At 54.6% G+C, this 18,022-nt stretch overlaps 6 protein-coding genes across 6 annotated transcripts; 2 read left to right on the top strand and 4 right to left on the bottom strand.

The window, feature by feature from the left end:
- Positions 1 to 324: 324 nt before the first annotated feature.
- Positions 325 to 881, bottom strand: LOC130150472 (histone H2A-IV). Its single transcript, XM_056341467.1, has one exon. The coding sequence runs from the start codon at positions 834 to 836 to the stop codon at positions 447 to 449; it is 390 nt and encodes a 129-aa protein (XP_056197442.1). The 5' UTR covers positions 837 to 881; the 3' UTR covers positions 325 to 446.
- Positions 882 to 2,836: 1,955 nt separating this feature from the next.
- On the top strand, positions 2,837 to 3,351 carry LOC130150467 (histone H3). The gene has a single exon (XM_056341461.1). The coding sequence runs from the start codon at positions 2,879 to 2,881 to the stop codon at positions 3,287 to 3,289; it is 411 nt and encodes a 136-aa protein (XP_056197436.1). The 5' UTR covers positions 2,837 to 2,878; the 3' UTR covers positions 3,290 to 3,351.
- Positions 3,352 to 3,551: 200 nt separating this feature from the next.
- On the bottom strand, positions 3,552 to 4,019 carry LOC130150468 (histone H3). Its single transcript, XM_056341462.1, has one exon. The coding sequence runs from the start codon at positions 3,975 to 3,977 to the stop codon at positions 3,567 to 3,569; it is 411 nt and encodes a 136-aa protein (XP_056197437.1). The 5' UTR covers positions 3,978 to 4,019; the 3' UTR covers positions 3,552 to 3,566.
- A 1,260-nt stretch (positions 4,020 to 5,279) lies between these two features.
- LOC130150463 (histone H2B 1/2/3/4/6-like) lies at positions 5,280 to 5,816 on the bottom strand. The gene has a single exon (XM_056341458.1). It carries the CDS (start codon positions 5,814 to 5,816, stop codon positions 5,304 to 5,306), a length of 513 nt encoding a protein of 170 aa, XP_056197433.1. The 3' UTR covers positions 5,280 to 5,303.
- A 208-nt stretch (positions 5,817 to 6,024) lies between these two features.
- On the top strand, positions 6,025 to 6,457 carry LOC130150487 (histone H2A-IV). Its single transcript, XM_056341485.1, has one exon. The coding sequence runs from the start codon at positions 6,042 to 6,044 to the stop codon at positions 6,429 to 6,431; it is 390 nt and encodes a 129-aa protein (XP_056197460.1). The 5' UTR covers positions 6,025 to 6,041; the 3' UTR covers positions 6,432 to 6,457.
- Positions 6,458 to 7,146: 689 nt separating this feature from the next.
- Positions 7,147 to 7,922, bottom strand: LOC130150456 (histone H1.10-like). The gene has a single exon (XM_056341450.1). The coding sequence runs from the start codon at positions 7,892 to 7,894 to the stop codon at positions 7,214 to 7,216; it is 681 nt and encodes a 226-aa protein (XP_056197425.1). The 5' UTR covers positions 7,895 to 7,922; the 3' UTR covers positions 7,147 to 7,213.
- Between the last annotated feature and the right edge of the window lie 10,100 nt (positions 7,923 to 18,022).

The raw sequence follows: 18,022 nt of genomic DNA, 5'->3' as shown, positions 1-18,022 counted from the left end.
GGCCATCACCCCTTTCAGGGAAGGAGACAACAGATTTTCAGCGGAATGGCAGCCGTTTCTGTTTCGGGACAGACAGGCGGCAGTAAACTGCAGGGGCTGCTTTTAAACCCCTGCCAAGTTGAGCAGCGCGCTGGTGGCTTTGGAAAGCCTGCACGGCGCAGTGATTGGCTGCGGCTTCGGAAGGGCCGAGCTGGCTCCCGGGAGGCCTGTCAGCCCCGCCCCGGAGCAGCGCAGGGAAGCAACGCCCGAGGGTCGGGGCCAGTGTGTCCTGGGCCGCGTCTGCAGCTGCTGCTGCCCAAACTTAGCCGACCGTTTCAAAAAGCACCACCCTTCTTTGCAGACTTTATTTTCTAGAATTCAAGCTCCCTTTCTGATTTTGTAGGTGGCTCTGAAAAGAGCCTTTGGATTTTTCTGGGAAAGATTTCCCGGGCGTTGTTTGTCGGCACTCACTTGGCTTTAGCCTTGTGGCTATCAGTCTTCTTGGGCAGCAGCACGGCCTGGATGTTGGGCAGCACGCCGCCCTGCGCGATGGTCACCTTGCCCAGCAGCTTGTTGAGCTCCTCGTCGTTGCGGATGGCGAGCTGCAGGTGGCGGGGGATGATGCGCGTCTTCTTGTTGTCGCGGGCCGCGTTGCCCGCCAGCTCCAGGATCTCGGCCGTCAGGTACTCCAGCACGGCCGCCAGGTACACCGGGGCGCCGGCGCCCACCCGCTCCGCGTAGTTGCCCTTGCGCAGCAGCCGGTGCACGCGGCCCACGGGGAACTGCAGCCCGGCCCGCGACGAGCGCGACTTGGCCTTGGCCCGCGCCTTCCCGCCCTGCTTCCCGCGGCCGGACATCGCAGCGACCAAGTTATCAGAAGCTGTAATCGTACGGAAATGAAAAACGCTTCATCGCTCGTCTTTATATACCCTCCCAGCGAAAGGAACGAATTACGATAGGCTGAGAAGGGAACATTGCGAGAACAGCCAATGACAACGCGGATCAAATTCTAACCAATGGAGATGAAGTACAGACACCGACGGCACTGATAGCCTTCCTCAGCCAATACAAACGAAGGCTAAAGAAAGCTGTAATTTGCATACCGACCCTATAAAAGGAGAGCGCTCAAACTGGTCGTCAGCGCATGATCTGTCAGCTTCTTACGAGTCGTTGGCGGAAACTTACATAATAATGCCCGAGCCGGCCAAGTCCGCCCCCGCGCCCAAGAAGGGCTCCAAGAAGGCGGTGACCAAGACGCAGAAGAAGGGCGACAAGAAGCGCAAGAAGAGCCGCAAGGAGAGCTACTCGATCTACGTGTACAAGGTGCTGAAGCAGGTGCACCCCGACACGGGCATCTCGTCCAAGGCCATGGGCATCATGAACTCCTTTGTCAACGACATCTTCGAGCGCATCGCCGGCGAGGCCTCGCGCCTGGCGCACTACAACAAGCGCTCCACCATCACCTCGCGGGAGATCCAGACGGCCGTGCGGCTGCTGCTGCCCGGTGAGCTGGCCAAGCACGCCGTCTCCGAGGGCACCAAGGCTGTCACCAAGTACACCAGCTCCAAGTAAGCTGCCTCTGAGCCCTTCTCGACCCAAAGGCTCTTTTAAGAGCCACCCATCCTTTCAGTAAAGGAGCTGACACAGTGAGGGCTTGTTCGTAGTAGTCCCAGCTACTTCTTTGGGAAGGAAACTATGATACTGTGGACGTGTTGTCAGTAGTAAGACACACGAGTTATACCCGCTTGCGGTAAACAAAGTGTTTACACATCTGCCTCTGGACGTGGAGAACTCGTGATTCCATAAAAACGCTGCTGTGGCCCGCTTCACTTGTGTGTCCAGTTTGGAGGAGGCTTAGCAATAAAGCAGCGATATGTAGGTGTTTTTGTTTAAAGGCTCAAAACACGTGTGTTATGAATAGGTGGTGCTTGCTGCTTTTTTTTTTTTTTTTTTTTTTTTTTCCCCCCCACTTGGGGCGGCACTCCGGCGGAATTGGGGACAGACAGATGCACCGAAAGCACAGGCGGTGTAAGGTTACCGTGTGCTTTTACGGCAAAAAGCTCAAGGTCGCCCCCCTTCACCCCCCCCCTCCCCCGCGTCCTCGTTAGCGTTCTCGCCGCCGACCGGAGCGCTGCACGGCGTTGTCGCCCCCGAACGGCGCAGCCCGCCTGCGGTCGCGAGCACGGTGTGCCCCCAGCGCTCTTCCCCGGCTCTCGCTCGCTGCGCCCCGTAAATCCCGCGGGCGGGAGGACCCGGAGCGCGCGGCTGCCGGGCTCGCGCCCGACCTGAGTGAGGACTGCACGGAGCTCCCCAGCAAGAGGGCCCGGCCCAGCGCAGCTCCCGAGAGGACGCTGATTGGTCGCGGTGGCGCTCGCAGACCGGGAGCCCGTTCTCGCTTCCCCGAGCCTCGCTCTTCGGAACAGAGCGGGACGAAACAGCGAGCGCTCGGGGATAGGAGCAGGCTGCCATACGAGGGAGCCTTTGCCAGCAATACCGATGCGGGTGTGGAGGGGGGGGGGCGGTGGTGGGAGAGGCCGAGGCGTGGGCGGCGGGACCCTGCTACAACGGCCACCTACGGGGGTCCCTGCCACCCTCCCGCCCGCTGTTCGCGGAAACGGCCCACGCATTCCTTTAGACAGCCAGGGAGACGGTGCTAAAGCGTTCTGGAGGGCTGGGAAAGCAAGCGGTCGGGCTGGGGCTGGCCGTGGCGGGAGGGGGAAGGGCGGGTTCACCGCCGGGGAGGCGCGGGCTTTTCGAATGCTCGCGTCGCCCAATGGCAGGCGGGCTCGCGTGGGCGGCCAATCGGCAGGGCGCTTCGGCTATAAATACCGCCGCCGCGGGCCTGCCGCCGCAGCTCGGTCTGTGCTGAGCGGGAAGGAGGGGTAGCGGGCGAGGGGCTATGGCGCGCACAAAGCAAACGGCGCGTAAGTCGACGGGCGGGAAGGCGCCCCGCAAGCAGCTGGCCACCAAGGCGGCCCGCAAGAGCGCGCCGGCCACGGGCGGCGTGAAGAAGCCGCACCGCTACCGGCCCGGCACGGTGGCGCTGCGCGAGATCCGGCGCTACCAGAAGTCGACGGAGCTGCTGATCCGCAAGCTGCCCTTCCAGCGGCTGGTGCGCGAGATCGCGCAGGACTTCAAGACCGACCTGCGCTTCCAGAGCTCGGCCGTGATGGCGCTGCAGGAGGCGAGCGAGGCCTACCTGGTGGGGCTCTTCGAGGACACCAACCTGTGCGCCATCCACGCCAAGCGTGTCACCATCATGCCCAAGGACATCCAGCTGGCTCGCCGCATCCGCGGAGAGCGTGCTTAATCTTCTAGGAAAATGCACCTTTCAGAATATGGAAAACACAAAGGCTCTTTTAAGAGCCATTCCATGTACAACAAAAGAGCTGCAACACTTCTGCACTGTGAAGATAGTGTGCACCGAGCCACTCGGCGACCCTAGTTCCCTGAACATCACAGGGAAACAAAACAAAAAGAGTAACAGCTCCTTTTATTGCACATGGAATGGCTCTTAAAAGAGCCTTTGGGCTTGTATGGGCTGTCTCGTCTGGTAGAACTGTGGAGGGGCTATGGCAAAAGCCCCTTCAGGCCCGCTCTCCACGGATGCGGCGAGCCAGCTGGATGTCCTTGGGCATGATGGTGACACGCTTGGCGTGGATGGCGCACAGGTTGGTGTCCTCGAAGAGCCCCACCAGGTAGGCCTCGCTCGCCTCCTGCAGCGCCATCACGGCCGAGCTCTGGAAGCGCAGGTCGGTCTTGAAGTCCTGCGCGATCTCGCGCACCAGCCGCTGGAAGGGCAGCTTGCGGATCAGCAGCTCCGTCGACTTCTGGTAGCGCCGGATCTCGCGCAGCGCCACCGTGCCGGGCCGGTAGCGGTGCGGCTTCTTCACGCCGCCCGTGGCCGGCGCGCTCTTGCGGGCCGCCTTGGTGGCCAGCTGCTTGCGGGGCGCCTTCCCGCCCGTCGACTTACGCGCCGTTTGCTTTGTGCGCGCCATAGCCCCTCGCCCGCTACCCCTCCTTCCCGCTCAGCACAGACCGAGCTGCGGCGGCAGGCCCGCGGCGGCGGTATTTATAGCCGAAGCGCCCTGCCGATTGGCCGCCCACGCGAGCCCGCCTGCCATTGGGCGACGCGAGCATTCGAAAAGCCCGCGCCTCCCCGGCGGTGAACCCGCCCTTCCCCCTCCCGCCACGGCCAGCCCCAGCCCGACCGCTTGCTTTCCCAGCCCTCCAGAACGCTTTAGCACCGTCTCCCTGGCTGTCTAAAGGAATGCGTGGGCCGTTTCCGCGAACAGCGGGCGGGAGGGTGGCAGGGACCCCCGTAGGTGGCCGTTGTAGCAGGGTCCCGCCGCCCACGCCTCGGCCTCTCCCACCACCGCCCCCCCCCCTCCACACCCGCATCGGTATTGCTGGCAAAGGCTCCCTCGTATGGCAGCCTGCTCCTATCCCCGAGCGCTCGCTGTTTCGTCCCGCTCTGTTCCGAAGAGCGAGGCTCGGGGAAGCGAGAACGGGCTCCCGGTCTGCGAGCGCCACCGCGACCAATCAGCGTCCTCTCGGGAGCTGCGCTGGGCCGGGCCCTCTTGCTGGGGAGCTCCGTGCAGTCCTCACTCAGGTCGGGCGCGAGCCCGGCAGCCGCGCGCTCCGGGTCCTCCCGCCCGCGGGATTTACGGGGCGCAGCGAGCGAGAGCCGGGGAAGAGCGCTGGGGGCACACCGTGCTCGCGACCGCAGGCGGGCTGCGCCGTTCGGGGGCGACAACGCCGTGCAGCGCTCCGGTCGGCGGCGAGAACGCTAACGAGGACGCGGGGGAGGGGGGGGGTGAAGGGGGGCGACCTTGAGCTTTTTGCCGTAAAAGCACACGGTAACCTTACACCGCCTGTGCTTTCGGTGCATCTGTCTGTCCCCAATTCCGCCGGAGTGCCGCCCCAAGTGGGGGGAAAAAAAAAAAAAAAAAAAAAAAAAAGCAGCAAGCACCACCTATTCATAACACACGTGTTTTGAGCCTTTACACAAAAACACCTACATATCGCTGCTTTATTGCTAAGCCTCCTCCAAACTGGACACACAAGTGAAGCGGGCCACAGCAGCGTTTTTATGGAATCACGAGTTCTCCACGTCCAGAGGCAGATGTGTAAACACTTTGTTTACCGCAAGCGGGTATATCTCGTGTGTCTTACTACTGACAACACGTCCACAGTATCATAGTTTCCTTCCCAAAGAAGTAGCTGGGACTACTACGAACAAGCCCTCACTGTGTCAGCTCCTTTACTGAAAGGATGGGTGGCTCTTAAAAGAGCCTTTGGGTCGAGAAGGGCTCAGAGGCAGCTTACTTGGAGCTGGTGTACTTGGTGACAGCCTTGGTGCCCTCGGAGACGGCGTGCTTGGCCAGCTCACCGGGCAGCAGCAGCCGCACGGCCGTCTGGATCTCCCGCGAGGTGATGGTGGAGCGCTTGTTGTAGTGCGCCAGGCGCGAGGCCTCGCCGGCGATGCGCTCGAAGATGTCGTTGACAAAGGAGTTCATGATGCCCATGGCCTTGGACGAGATGCCCGTGTCGGGGTGCACCTGCTTCAGCACCTTGTACACGTAGATCGAGTAGCTCTCCTTGCGGCTCTTCTTGCGCTTCTTGTCGCCCTTCTTCTGCGTCTTGGTCACCGCCTTCTTGGAGCCCTTCTTGGGCGCGGGGGCGGACTTGGCCGGCTCGGGCATCGCAGCACGGGCACGTCTCTCGCTATCCAGCAAGCAGCAGTCGATACGACGCCGAGTAACGACGCCCTCGCCGCGAGCCCCTTTTATAGCGGCGCTGCGTGACGCACCGGCTCGACTGTGTGGCGCCGCCATTGGTTGGAAGTTCTGCTCGGGGGCGTCACGCCGCGCTGCGCGTTGCTATTGGGCACCGCTGGATCCGCGTTCCCAGTGGGGAGCTGCCGGCACAACGCCTCCGCCGCAGCCTATCGGCGCCGCCGCCGCCGCGCCGCCCGTGCCGGATATAAGCGGGCCTCACGGCGGGCGTGGGCCGGTGTCTCTGCGGCGCTGCGGGTGCCGTCGTTTCGCCGAGTCGCTGCGATGTCCGGCCGCGGGAAGCAGGGCGGGAAGGCGCGGGCCAAGGCCAAGTCGCGCTCGTCGCGGGCCGGGCTGCAGTTCCCCGTGGGCCGCGTGCACCGGCTGCTGCGCAAGGGCAACTACGCGGAGCGGGTGGGCGCCGGCGCCCCGGTGTACCTGGCGGCCGTGCTGGAGTACCTGACGGCCGAGATCCTGGAGCTGGCGGGCAACGCGGCCCGCGACAACAAGAAGACGCGCATCATCCCCCGCCACCTGCAGCTCGCCATCCGCAACGACGAGGAGCTCAACAAGCTGCTGGGCAAGGTGACCATCGCGCAGGGCGGCGTGCTGCCCAACATCCAGGCCGTGCTGCTGCCCAAGAAGACTGATAGCCACAAGGCTAAAGCCAAGTGAGTGCCGACAAACAACGCCCGGGAAATCTTTCCCAGAAAAATCCAAAGGCTCTTTTCAGAGCCGCCCACTTGATCATTAAAGAGCTATATCGCGCTAAGTGTACATAGAAGCACTTTGAAAACACCACTAATACCGTCTGTCTTATTAAGGAAGAAAGACTTTGCGTTAATTATTTTTCAAAAATTTTTATGTATGACTTAATTGTGCACATAAGATTAAATTTTTTATGCTGCAGTTTTGGAACTTGTAGTATTTATTTGTATCCTACAGTTCTACTTATGAGTGTAAAATACTGCTCTTCCCCATCGGATCTTGCAGATGGGGTGAACCATCTGGCACCATGCGAAAACCGTCCCTGCCTATTCAGCTGCTTCCCCTCACGTAGTCACACAAGCGGAAAAGAAAGTGTTAAGTACTGGCTAGAAGACTGTTTAGAAGCAGAGGAATACATTTCAAGTCTTTAAGTACTTAAGCCGCCTTTAAGTAATGTCATTCATCTTCAAAGGAGGCAACGATCTTCACCCAGTATTGTAGTGATAATGATTAGAGAAGCATGAAGAGCTTCAAGCACTGAAGTTTCTGTCTGTGAGGGCACACACTCTACGTGTTTCCGTATGAGGTAAACTCCAAGACTACAAAACTATTTCCATTGTTTACTAAAAATACGTAAAGAAAGAAGAAGGTTACGTGCGTATTTTAGCTCTTTTTGAGAAAATTTGGGTGGCTCTTAAAAGAGCCGTTGGGGTTCAGTGCGACGCCAAGGGTTTTTTTTTCCTCGGAGCTTACTTCTTCTTGGGCGCCACCTTCTTTGGCTTGGCCGCTTTCGGCTTGGCCGCCTTGGGCTTGGCTGCTTTGGGCTTCACCGCCTTCGCTTTGGCCGGGCTCTTCGCGGCTGCCGCCGCCTTTTTCGGCTTAGCAGCCTTAGTCGCCTTCTTAGGGCTCTTGGCCGCTTTCTTGGCCGCGGCAGCTGCCGGCTTCTTGGCTTTCCTGGGGCTCTTCTTCGCCGCCGCTGCCTTCTTGGGCTTCTTAGCGGCGCTGGCGGGCTTCTTGGCAGCCGGCTTCTTAGGCTTGGCCGCGGCTGCCCGCTTCTTGGGGGCTTTTTCCTTCACTTCGCCAGGCTTCTTGTTGAGGCGGAAGGAGCCCGAGGCGCCGGTGCCCTTGGTCTGCACCAGGGTGCCCTTGTTGACGAGGCTCTTAAGCCCCAGCTTGATGCGGCTGTTGTTCTTCTCCACATCGTAGCCGCCGGCGGCCAGCGCCTTCTTGAGCGCGGCGAGGGAGAGCCCCTTGCGCTCCTTGGAGGCGGACACGGCCTTGGTGATCAGCTCGGTGACGCTGGGGCCCGCGGGCTTGCGGGCCTTGGAGCCGCCCGCCGCCTTCTTCGGCTTCTTGGCGGCGGCCTTGGCGGCGGGGGCCGCGACAGCGGGCGCTGCCTCAGCAGCCGGAGCAGGAGCGGTTTCGGACATCTCGACTCTGCGCAAACAGTCGCGGAGCGAGCTGCACCAACGGCCGCTGCGCCCCTATTTATAGCAGCGCGGCGGGCGCTGATTGGTGCGTTGCCGAGCCCGCCCCGCCCCACCGCTTTGCGCTCTGCCGCTCGGCTTGTGTTTTTTCCTTGTCAAAAAAGTGTTTTTTTCGTAAAAAAGCCGTGACCACGGCAACCCATTTCTTAATATTCTTGCTGAAGACGGAAGATATTTTTAGTTTTCGGCGTTTCTTTTGGTTGAGTGTTTAAATGAGTTTCAGGCAAACCAATTATCCCCGAGTTTGGGGACTGCACGCAGAGCCGGATGGTGAGATTTTTGTTTTTCCTTTTGAATTAAAACTTTGCTTCTGACAACACTGCTACAATGGCAGCGGCTTCATGTTCCTCAGACAGTTTTTCACCACGGTAGTGCAAAATGGACCTAATCTCGAGACATTTTCGTAGCATAAACGAGCTTTGAAAAGAAGCAAGTAACACAAAGTAGCCGGTCAGCCCTGGTTTTGTGCTATGAGTTGTTTGCCGTAACACGGCTTCATCTCTTAAAAATAATGAAACCTGGGTATATAGTGCCCTATTTAGCTCTAGTCAGAGCTAATATAAAGTAAACAAAAGACAGTTTTCAGCAAAATGGCTAATGTGAAAAACAGCTCTCTTAAATTAGCAGGTACCTTCAACATCACATAAGAACATACAGAAGGTCTTTCACTCTTTCGCTGCTTTCTGCGTCGTTGTATTAATGTTTTGAGAAACTATATACCCATTTTTTCTCCAAAATACTTCTTTTCATTAAACACAATATGTGAACACTTTCATTTTTGTGATGTTATCTTAAGATAAGAGTTTATTTTTTTCTTAATATCGGACATTTTGTTGGCCAGCATCAGCAGTTTTGCAAAAGTAAAGCAAAAAATGGTGTGCATGGTTTTTTTATTTAAAAATAGGTGAGGCTGCAAACGTTTCTTTAGTATATAATATAAATCAAGTGGCTTAATTAAACAATTATGCTCTCAGAACTTCTGAGATGTACTAGGGCATGGCTTTTTCCAACCTAAGAGTTTTGTGATGTGAGATAAACTGAACATACATAAAATGATTTTTTCTTAGGATGAGTTAGATGATTGTCATGTTCAAACATACACAGGAAAATATGGGAAAGAATAGAAGACACTGGTGGTAAGTTCCTATGATTGAAAATGCAGTCATTTGCCTTCTTTAACTTTTTATTTTGGTAATGTAATATCATACACTGTCTTGTGGAGTTTTGGCCATGAAGTCTGTTTTAAAAGCTTGTCAGTGGTGCTGGTTTACCATGACTAAGGTACACCTACAGTGTGAGAAACTACTAAGAGATGTGGTAGCATTTAGAGGGGCTTTTGTCTAGAGAAGACAAACAGCAGAATAACATCATATGCCAGAGTATAAAAACAGATCATGTGAGTTTGGAGCCAATGTCTGTACTGATGCTGTATTTCACAGTGGTTTCGCCTACTGACCCCAGTGTGGACTGTGGGTTGTGAACTACATTGTCACAGAAGTGAAACTATTGGGAAGCACACATGCCATCAAGGAGAAATTTCTGGGGGTTAGTTCTGTATCATACATGCTTCCTTCAAATTCTCTATCTTATTCTGCTCTATTCACTCGTATCAGAACCAATTTGATAGTAGCTTTACCTCCAAATTAAATTCATCCTTCAAAGATGCATATTCCTGGGTTTAAGCTAGGCCTCTACCCTTCTTCTCAAAAATGGATGTAGCAGCACAGTCCTGGAGTAGTCTATATACTTTCATGAAAGCTCATTTTTCTGATATTCCATAGTTTTGATAACATATCTGGACTTTAAATTCTGTTTTCTACAATCATAGAGAGTTAGTTTTAGGCTCAGCAAAGGATGAAATGCAAAAAGATCTTGCGAATTTTATCAGGTGGAGGAGCGGAAGGAAAAAATAATTTTGGAAGTGCCCTTTCATTGCTTTATTTAATGGGCAACCTAATTAAATTATAAAAGTAGTTCATTACTTATTTTAAATATTACCTTCCAGAAAAAAAGATTTTAATTTTGTTTTTGTGATATCATTTCGTACAAAGATGTACTTAGTATTAGACAGAATGAATTCTGCTTCTTATTTTTTCCTAAAATGCGCTTAGGCATTACATAGCTCCAGTTTCAACTCACATATCTAGCAAACACCTCCTTAAACACCCAAAAGGGCTACACGAAGGTCTACATAGCCTTAAGGCCTTGTGGCCCTTCGCAATGTAGTACAGGCAGACACTTTGATATTGATTTACCCCATGAAAAAGGAAGACCAGGGAGTAGCATAGAAAAATTGCTATAGTCAGAGTGTGATTTGTTCAGGTTCTAGATGAGGTGTAAGGCACCAGTATCTCATTTCTGATTTGCTGTCTGGTCAGTTAACTAGAAAATACAGTTATTTCTTTATGCAGCCTGGTGTATTTCACTTTTGCAGAAATACAAGCACATAGGTGTTTGGTTTTGTTTTACATGGCAATTAATAAACACAAATTTTACTGTAGGTATGCTGATCTAGAGAAGGTGTAAGTCTTTCCAAGAATGCTGCTACTTTATTAAGCTGTTAAAAACAAGGGAGGGGAATTACTGGCAACTGTGTGCATTGTGCTTCAGTGTTCTTTATGGCTCACTATTCACCGTGGGACTAAACTGTAACATAACTCTGATAGTTAACTCTGACAGAGAAAAACTTGCTGTTACAGAAAAAAAGTATTTTGACAAAGGTGTTTCTATAACCAGAATAAATATGGTCTACATTTGGAAGATAGACATGGAGGGTAGATAAAAGTACAGCTCGGCGGCCCCGTTTAAAGATTATGTATTCTAGCACTTCCCGGTGCTGAGAATGGTTAGGATTAATAGCCTTGCCTGGCGCTGGAAGCTGAAGTAGTTGAAGCCTAAGGCTGCTGTTGTGGCTAAGCCCAGCTGGCAGCTAGCTACCACAGCCGCTCACTCCCCCTCCCCCTGCCCCCCCTCAGAATCAAAAAAAGCTTAAACTCGTGGGTTAAGAACAGTTTAATAATAGAAATAAAGTAAAATATTTTAACACAACTGTAATAAACATAGGAATAATCATAATAGCAATGAAAAGAGGACAGAGAGAGGTGAGGAGTGTAAGTGTGGAATAAGTCCCAAGAAAAACAAGTGATGCTCAGTATAACTGCTCAGCACCTGCTGAAACCTGCCCGGCCAGTCCCTGAGCAGCGGTCGGACCCTCCTGGCCAACTCCCCCCCCCCCCCCCAGTTTGTATAATCAGCATGATGTTCTGTGTGATGGACTAGCCCTTTGGCTGCTTTGGGCCGGCTGTCCTGCCTGTGCTCCCTCCTGGCTGCTTGTGCACCTGCTCACTGGCAGAGCATGGGAAACTGAAAAGTCTTTGACTTAGAGTAAGCACTGCTTAGCAACAACTAAGACATCAGTGTGTTATCAACATCCTTCTCATACTTGACCCAGAACACAGCACTGACTGTACCAGCTACAAAGAAGAAAATTAACTCTACCCAAACCAAAACCAGGCCAGCCGCAAGAGCTGACAGAGGGTAAAATTTTTGGTCAAATTACTGCTGCAAATACAGAGCTAGCTGAAACCAGCAGATGCGAGCAGAATGAAGAAGATGGGGACCAAGGAAACCATTCCAAGAGAAGGAGGTAACCTCAGAAGAAGGCCAGCCTGGCCACCAAGAAACCCGATAAGAAATAAAGTGACCACCAGCCAGAATTAAATGATGTGACTTGGCAATCGGGTGATGGGTGGTATGGGTATGATTGGGCAGGTGCCATCTGCAATAGGGGTTCCTCCTGGGGGCACCCAGCTCGAGCTGCTTTGCATGCCGGCTACGTAAACCACTGATTTACTCAGCAGACAGGAGACTCGTCTTCTTTGAGGAGGAACCTAGGGCTGAGCCCTGTTGAGCTGGCAGCCACATAATTCCTACCATGGTCTAGGCGGTGGCTGCATAATTCCTGCTACACCAGGGTGATGTATTTGGACACTGGGCCATCTTAATGTTGCTGGGTGACATCATCTGGGTAGCGTGGATTTAAGAATACAAAAGACACTGCCGTGAACTGGATAGGAAAGACCACTAAAGAACGTGAATGATGGAACAACATGCTGTCATATGGCTTTATCTTCACACTACTTGCTTTATTAATTTGGAATGTTCATCCTCCTCTGGGATGAAATCCGTATAGATTTGAAGTCCCCAAACAGATCTGTAATCTGTAATCTCTTAAAATAAAATAAAGCTATGACCAGAGGCATTAGGCAGAAAATTTAGTTATTAGAAGGGGATCCACAGATACAGCTTTCTTCGTTTCTCTTAAAATTATCTCCTTGCAAATACATTCACATTTTTATATTAAAGTTTTATTGTGGTTCAAAGCAAGAGAGAAATAGCTCCTTGATTATTCCAGACCACAGAGCTTTCAAAAACTTCCAATCTCAGTTATGGGATAATTCCAAGAATCAATTTATAAGAAACAAGCAAGGCAGCCAGCAATCAGTCAAATTACAGAGCTTCTTGTTTAATATTTAATGTTTCAATGTGGTACAAACATAATACGTATGAAAGTGTTACTGTACTGGATGAATTTCTATGTGTATATTAATGGTTTGATTAAAAGCCTACTTTTGCCAATAGGGAATGTTAATTTAGGTAGAGAGAAAGTAGTCAGTCCACTCTTCCTTTCTGCCTAATTCCTTCCTTTAATAAGCTGGGAGGGTCACAGGGAACACAAAATACAATGTGTCTTGAAAATGTGTGCACAGGCTGGAGACCAGAGGGATGTTGAGAACAGAAACACTGGGTAGCACTGATCTGAGTATTTCTAATTGCTCAGGCAAATGTTGGAGACCCTTTGGGGGAACAGGAGCATGTGAAATAACATATTTTAACAGCATACGAATACAACATTTCTTTTGCCACTTGTTGCTGCACACTTTCTGTATGTCATCTGGGATCTCCCAACGCAGCATGTCTGGACTGCTGTTGCCTGCCCTGTGCACTGAGGAACGGCAGCTTCTTCCCACTGCGGATTACCTTCGGGAAGGAGGAAGCACTCTTCTTCCTAGGCTGTCAGCCTCAGCTAAGGTGCTGCACCACATGGCCAAGTTTTCATTTGTATTTCAAGATCATAAGAACAAAATTTTAGGTTTGTCTTCTGCCTGTTTTTTGCAGTGGTATGGGCCTGGGTTTTGTGAGGGTGAAATAAGGAGTGGCAAACATGCAACGGTACAGCTTGTTGCAGAATTGAGCTGTCCTGTACAGTCTCCTACAAGCCACAGGCAGTGCCAGCAGAGATTGAGTGGCTAAGCCACTTCCTAGCTACCTGATGCCTTGGCTCAGAGGACCTGTGATGGATGGTGGAAAGCAGTACCACAAAGATGGGAAGAGTGCAATCAGCTGCAGTGGTTCAGGACATGGAAGACGTCTAAGCTACCCTTCCTCCTTGTAGGCTGTGATAAATGAGCAGTAGAGCATTTTCAGGTGAACACTGAGAAGAAAGCTGAGACACTGGAAAGCTGATAGCCATGGTTCCTTTGCAGACGTTTTGAGGTTGGGAAGACCTGCGCATTTCAGAAGGAGCTTGTGCTCCTCTCCTTCCATGTGATACCCAGGAAGTCAGTGGGCTTCTTGTTCCCAGGGGCTACTTTGATTGTTCGCTACAGTCCCTAACTGCTGTTTCCTCCTTCCCCACTCCTCAAAAAAAAATGTGTTGTGGGCCTTGCACAATATTCTGGACACTTCCCTGACAAGGTTGCTCCGCATGCAGCCCAGTATTCACAGAGTAAGAAAAGTCTCCCAAAAGGGAATCTCCCAAAGGAAAACTCATCTATACTGCCTGGGATTTCTCTCCCCCCTTCCCCCCCGCCCCGCTTTCTGATGCTGATTACAGCTTTTTCTCACCATCTCTTTCCATGGCACCTAGCTGTTTCTCCCAGACAATATGCAAAGCACATCGGTGTCTGTTAGGGAGAACACTTTGGGAGGTGATACATGGCAGGAAGGGGACACATGACTGCAAAACTCCAGCGAGAAGAGGGTTTAAATTTAGATTCTCCTCACCTCAAGAAAAAAAAAACAACAAACCACACCTGGAACCATGAGACTTTCTAAGGGCACGGGTCGTATACAAACAAAAGTGTTAAGTTGTTTGGTAAAATATTGGTTTATGTTGGCGATGGTTACCATAGTTTTGAGGAGAGAAGGCCCTTCATCCCACCACTGAGAAGAATTTTACCCCCACCTCACGTTGAGATAAGTCTCACCGTCGCTGTTAACTATTCCCCTACGAAGGTACCATATGAAACCGTTCTTGGACAGCTCAGGATAACACAGAAAATCAGTTCCTGATAACGAACACCCAAGTGGGCTTCCTTGCCAAACCTGTGCAAACACATCCAGGAATACGTGCTACTAACGGATGAGTGGGGAGGTGAGAAGGGGTCGGGGCTGGGGGGTGCTCCTCCCGGGTGATCTGCCCTTGTGTGGGGCTGGGAGGAGAGCTTGACTGCTGAAGGGTGCCGTGCCGGGCTGACGCGAGCGCTGCCGATGCAGACCTTCCTGTGCCACAAGGCGCGCAGGGACGTTGAGTATTCCGCTCCGCCCCCGCGCTGCGGGCTCCGCCGGAGCCTCCCGCCCGCCCCGGCCGGAGATGCCGCCCGCGGCCCCGTGTGTGCGCGGCGGGGTCGGAGCCGCGGTGGCAGCCGCCGTGGAAAGGCAGTGGCGTGTGCCGGCCTAAGGCTCGAGGAAATCTTGGAGGACCCAGGGTGGGGAAACGGAGAGGAGGGGGGCCAGGGGGGACCAGTGTTGTGTAAGCCGCCTGCCAGTCAGTGCCCTGCTGTGCCTCGGCCCCGAGCCTAACCGCCGCGGGCTCTCCGCTCCCTTTTCTCCGTTCGTGACTATTTACCGTGCGAGCGAGCTCCGCCGCGGGGCTGGGCACGAGCGAATGGGGGGACCAGGGGCCTGGGGAGGAGCCCAATACTTACCATCCGGGATAGACCACGGATTTTATTCCAGCGGTCCCCACACTTAGAAAACTTCCATGTAGGATCGCTTTCCCCTCAACAGCCAGCCGAGACAGACCCTCAGGACGGAAGGGAAGCAGGGCAGGATTGCTGCCGGCCCCTCCTGGACAGGGCAGGCGAGGTGGCGTGCAGCGGCTGGGTTGAGGAGCTGCTCCGGGACACGGCTGGGAGTGCGCGCAACCCCTCCGTTTCCGCACTTAGCGCTGAAGCCCGATGAGGGTTAATTTGGCGCCCGTGAGTATGACAGCTCCGTTCAAGGGCTTCCGGCAGCGGTGCAAGAAATAGAAGGTAATGGAACTCCTAACACGAACCTTTCCAGGAAGGAATAGCCAGACGACGCAAATACAAATTCGCTACAGGAACGTGTGTGCAAATGCCATCTCAGTTGCGAGGCCGGGCCGGCGAGGAGCCGGGAGCGCGGCTGGGAGCAGAGCGCGGCGGGAAGCGGCGCCGCGGACAGACAGGAAAGGAACGAGCCGCGCAGCTTCACCCTGGGCGCAGCCGCCGAGCCCCTGATCGCAGTGGGCACCTTCGCGACCATCGCGTCTTCTCTGGGCTGAGCGGGGGTGGGTCCCACCGCCGAGTGAGCCTCGGGCAGGGAGGGTAGCTGGGCAGCGCCGCGCTCGGCAAACAGGAACGCGGAAATCCACGAGTGCGGAGGTAGTGCCGGCGCTGCGCTTTCGCAGCTCGCGGAAGCTCGACCGAAGAAAGCCGAAATGAAACTGGTGAAAGGTGATCTACATGAAATGCACAACACACCTGCCCCCATATCGTCAAGCAGCAGGAGAAGGAAAACCTCATGTCCCCTTCCAAGTGCTCGGGCGTCCCAACACGGAGCACTTGTGACAGTGACCGTAGAGACCGCTTCCTCTCAGCAGCCTCCTACTGTTATTCCAATACACTGTTTTCTTCGGCGCACACATCCTTCACTTCATCAACGGCCCATACATAGGTTTACCATAAACACTTTTACACACACCTAGAGCGTGTCTCCGACATGCGTATCGCACTGAGTCTCACTGAAACACGCATCGCCTCTGCTCCCCGCAAAAGACAGTGCACCCCGAAACACACGAGATTTTCACTCCCCGACGGAGACATGACCGTGCACCGCCCGACACACGCATCGCTCTGCGTACGACAGTCCCTTCGCTCTGCGCCTGAACAACATGCATCGCTCTGCTCCCCGACGGACACACACGGTTCTCAGCACCTCGCCACGCACACATCGGTCTGCGTCCCCCGAAACACATTATGCCCCAACACACACAGCGCTCGGAATTTCATGAAACAGACGTCGCTGTGCTCCTCCTCACCTCAAACCTCGCTCCGCTCGTGTCCTGCACACGCGCGCCTCAGTGCCCGAAGACACTCCCTTTGCTCTGCCCCGGCTGAAAAACACTTCCCTCTCCGTACGATAGTTCCATCTCTCTGCGCCTTAAACACGAACGTCGTTCGGCGACCCAGCCGACACACCTCTCGGAGTCTCCCGAAGACACATCGCTCCGCTCCTCCCCTACGCACACATCGCTCTGCCCCGAATGACAAACACATCGCTCCTGCGTACGACAGTCCCATTGCTCTGCACCTCCCGAAACACGCACCGCTCTCGGGTACCCGTCGCCCGCCCCCCGTTGCCGGAACACATCGCACCACTCCTGCCCTGCCCTACGCACACATCGCTGCATTCCCCGAAGACACTCCCATCGCTCTGCCCCGGCTGACTCCACATCGCTCCGCGTCCCACGGCGTAGAGAGCCCCTGTGAACGATAGTCCCATCGCTCTGCGCCTCAAACACACAGGCATCGCTCAGCTCCCCGCCACGCACACGCTCCCCTGTCGACAACACAGCCATCGCCCTGCGCCCCCCGAAACACATCGCTCCGCGCCCCCCAAACCACATTACTCTTGCGCACCGACACACACCGCTCGGCTCCCCCCAACTCACACTCCGTCCTGCGCCCACTAACACACTCAGCGCTTTGACTGCCCGAAGCACTCTTCGCTCTGCGCCTCAACGACACACGCATCGCTCCGCGCATCCCCTGCACATACACACCGCTGTGCTCTCCCCACACGCTTCCATCGCTCTGCGCCGCCGCACCACTGCGCAACCCGCGATGCTGCCACCTCTCCGCGCCCCACGGAACACCCAACCCTTTCCTCCCCAGTTCACCCGGAGGGCCGCGCATATGGATAGCGCTGCGGCGATGACAACGACAACTCTCATGTCCCCACAACAACGCACATCGCACCGCAGCCCCACCAGACGCATCGTCCTGCGCGCGACGGCGAAGCCCATCGCCCGGGGCGGAAACTGAGTACCTCCCCCTCCTCCCCGCTTCTGAGTCACAGGCTGCTGGGGGTGGGGCGTCGGGGCATGTCATTAGGAACCCGCTTGAAAAAGGGCTCCCGGGGAGGGCGTCGTTACTCGGCGTCGTATCGACTGCTGCTTGCTGGATAGCGAGAGACGTGCCCGTGCTGCGATGCCCGAGCCGGCCAAGTCCGCCCCCGCGCCCAAGAAGGGCTCCAAGAAGGCGGTGACCAAGACGCAGAAGAAGGGCAACAAGAAGCGCAAGAAGAGCCGCAAGGAGAGCTACTCGATCTACGTGTACAAGGTGCTGAAGCAGGTGCACCCCGACACGGGCATCTCGTCCAAGGCCATGGGCATCATGAACTCCTTTGTCAACGACATCTTCGAGCGCATCGCCGGCGAGGCCTCGCGCCTGGCGCACTACAACAAGCGCTCCACCATCACCTCGCGGGAGATCCAGACGGCCGTGCGGCTGCTGCTGCCCAGTGAGCTGGCCAAGCACGCCGTCTCCGAGGGCACCAAGGCTGTCACCAAGTACACCAGCTCCAAGTAAGCTGCCTCTACGCCCTGTGCCAGCACTCCTCGACCCAAAGGCTCTTTCAGGAATCACCAGTTCTTTCAGATGAAGAGCTGTGTCACTTTCCAACAGTTAATTAACTTAGTGTTCTGAGTCTTGCTTGCATGGTGTCCTTCGGGACCAGTTTTCCATAGTCTATTGCAGTTTTTTC

Source organism: Falco biarmicus, chromosome 5 (assembly GCF_023638135.1).
Source record: "Falco biarmicus isolate bFalBia1 chromosome 5, bFalBia1.pri, whole genome shotgun sequence".
Lineage (NCBI taxonomy): Eukaryota > Metazoa > Chordata > Aves > Falconiformes > Falconidae > Falco > Falco biarmicus.
The sequence above is the reverse complement of the archived record's forward strand: the minus strand, read 5'-3'. Positions and strand labels throughout refer to the sequence as shown.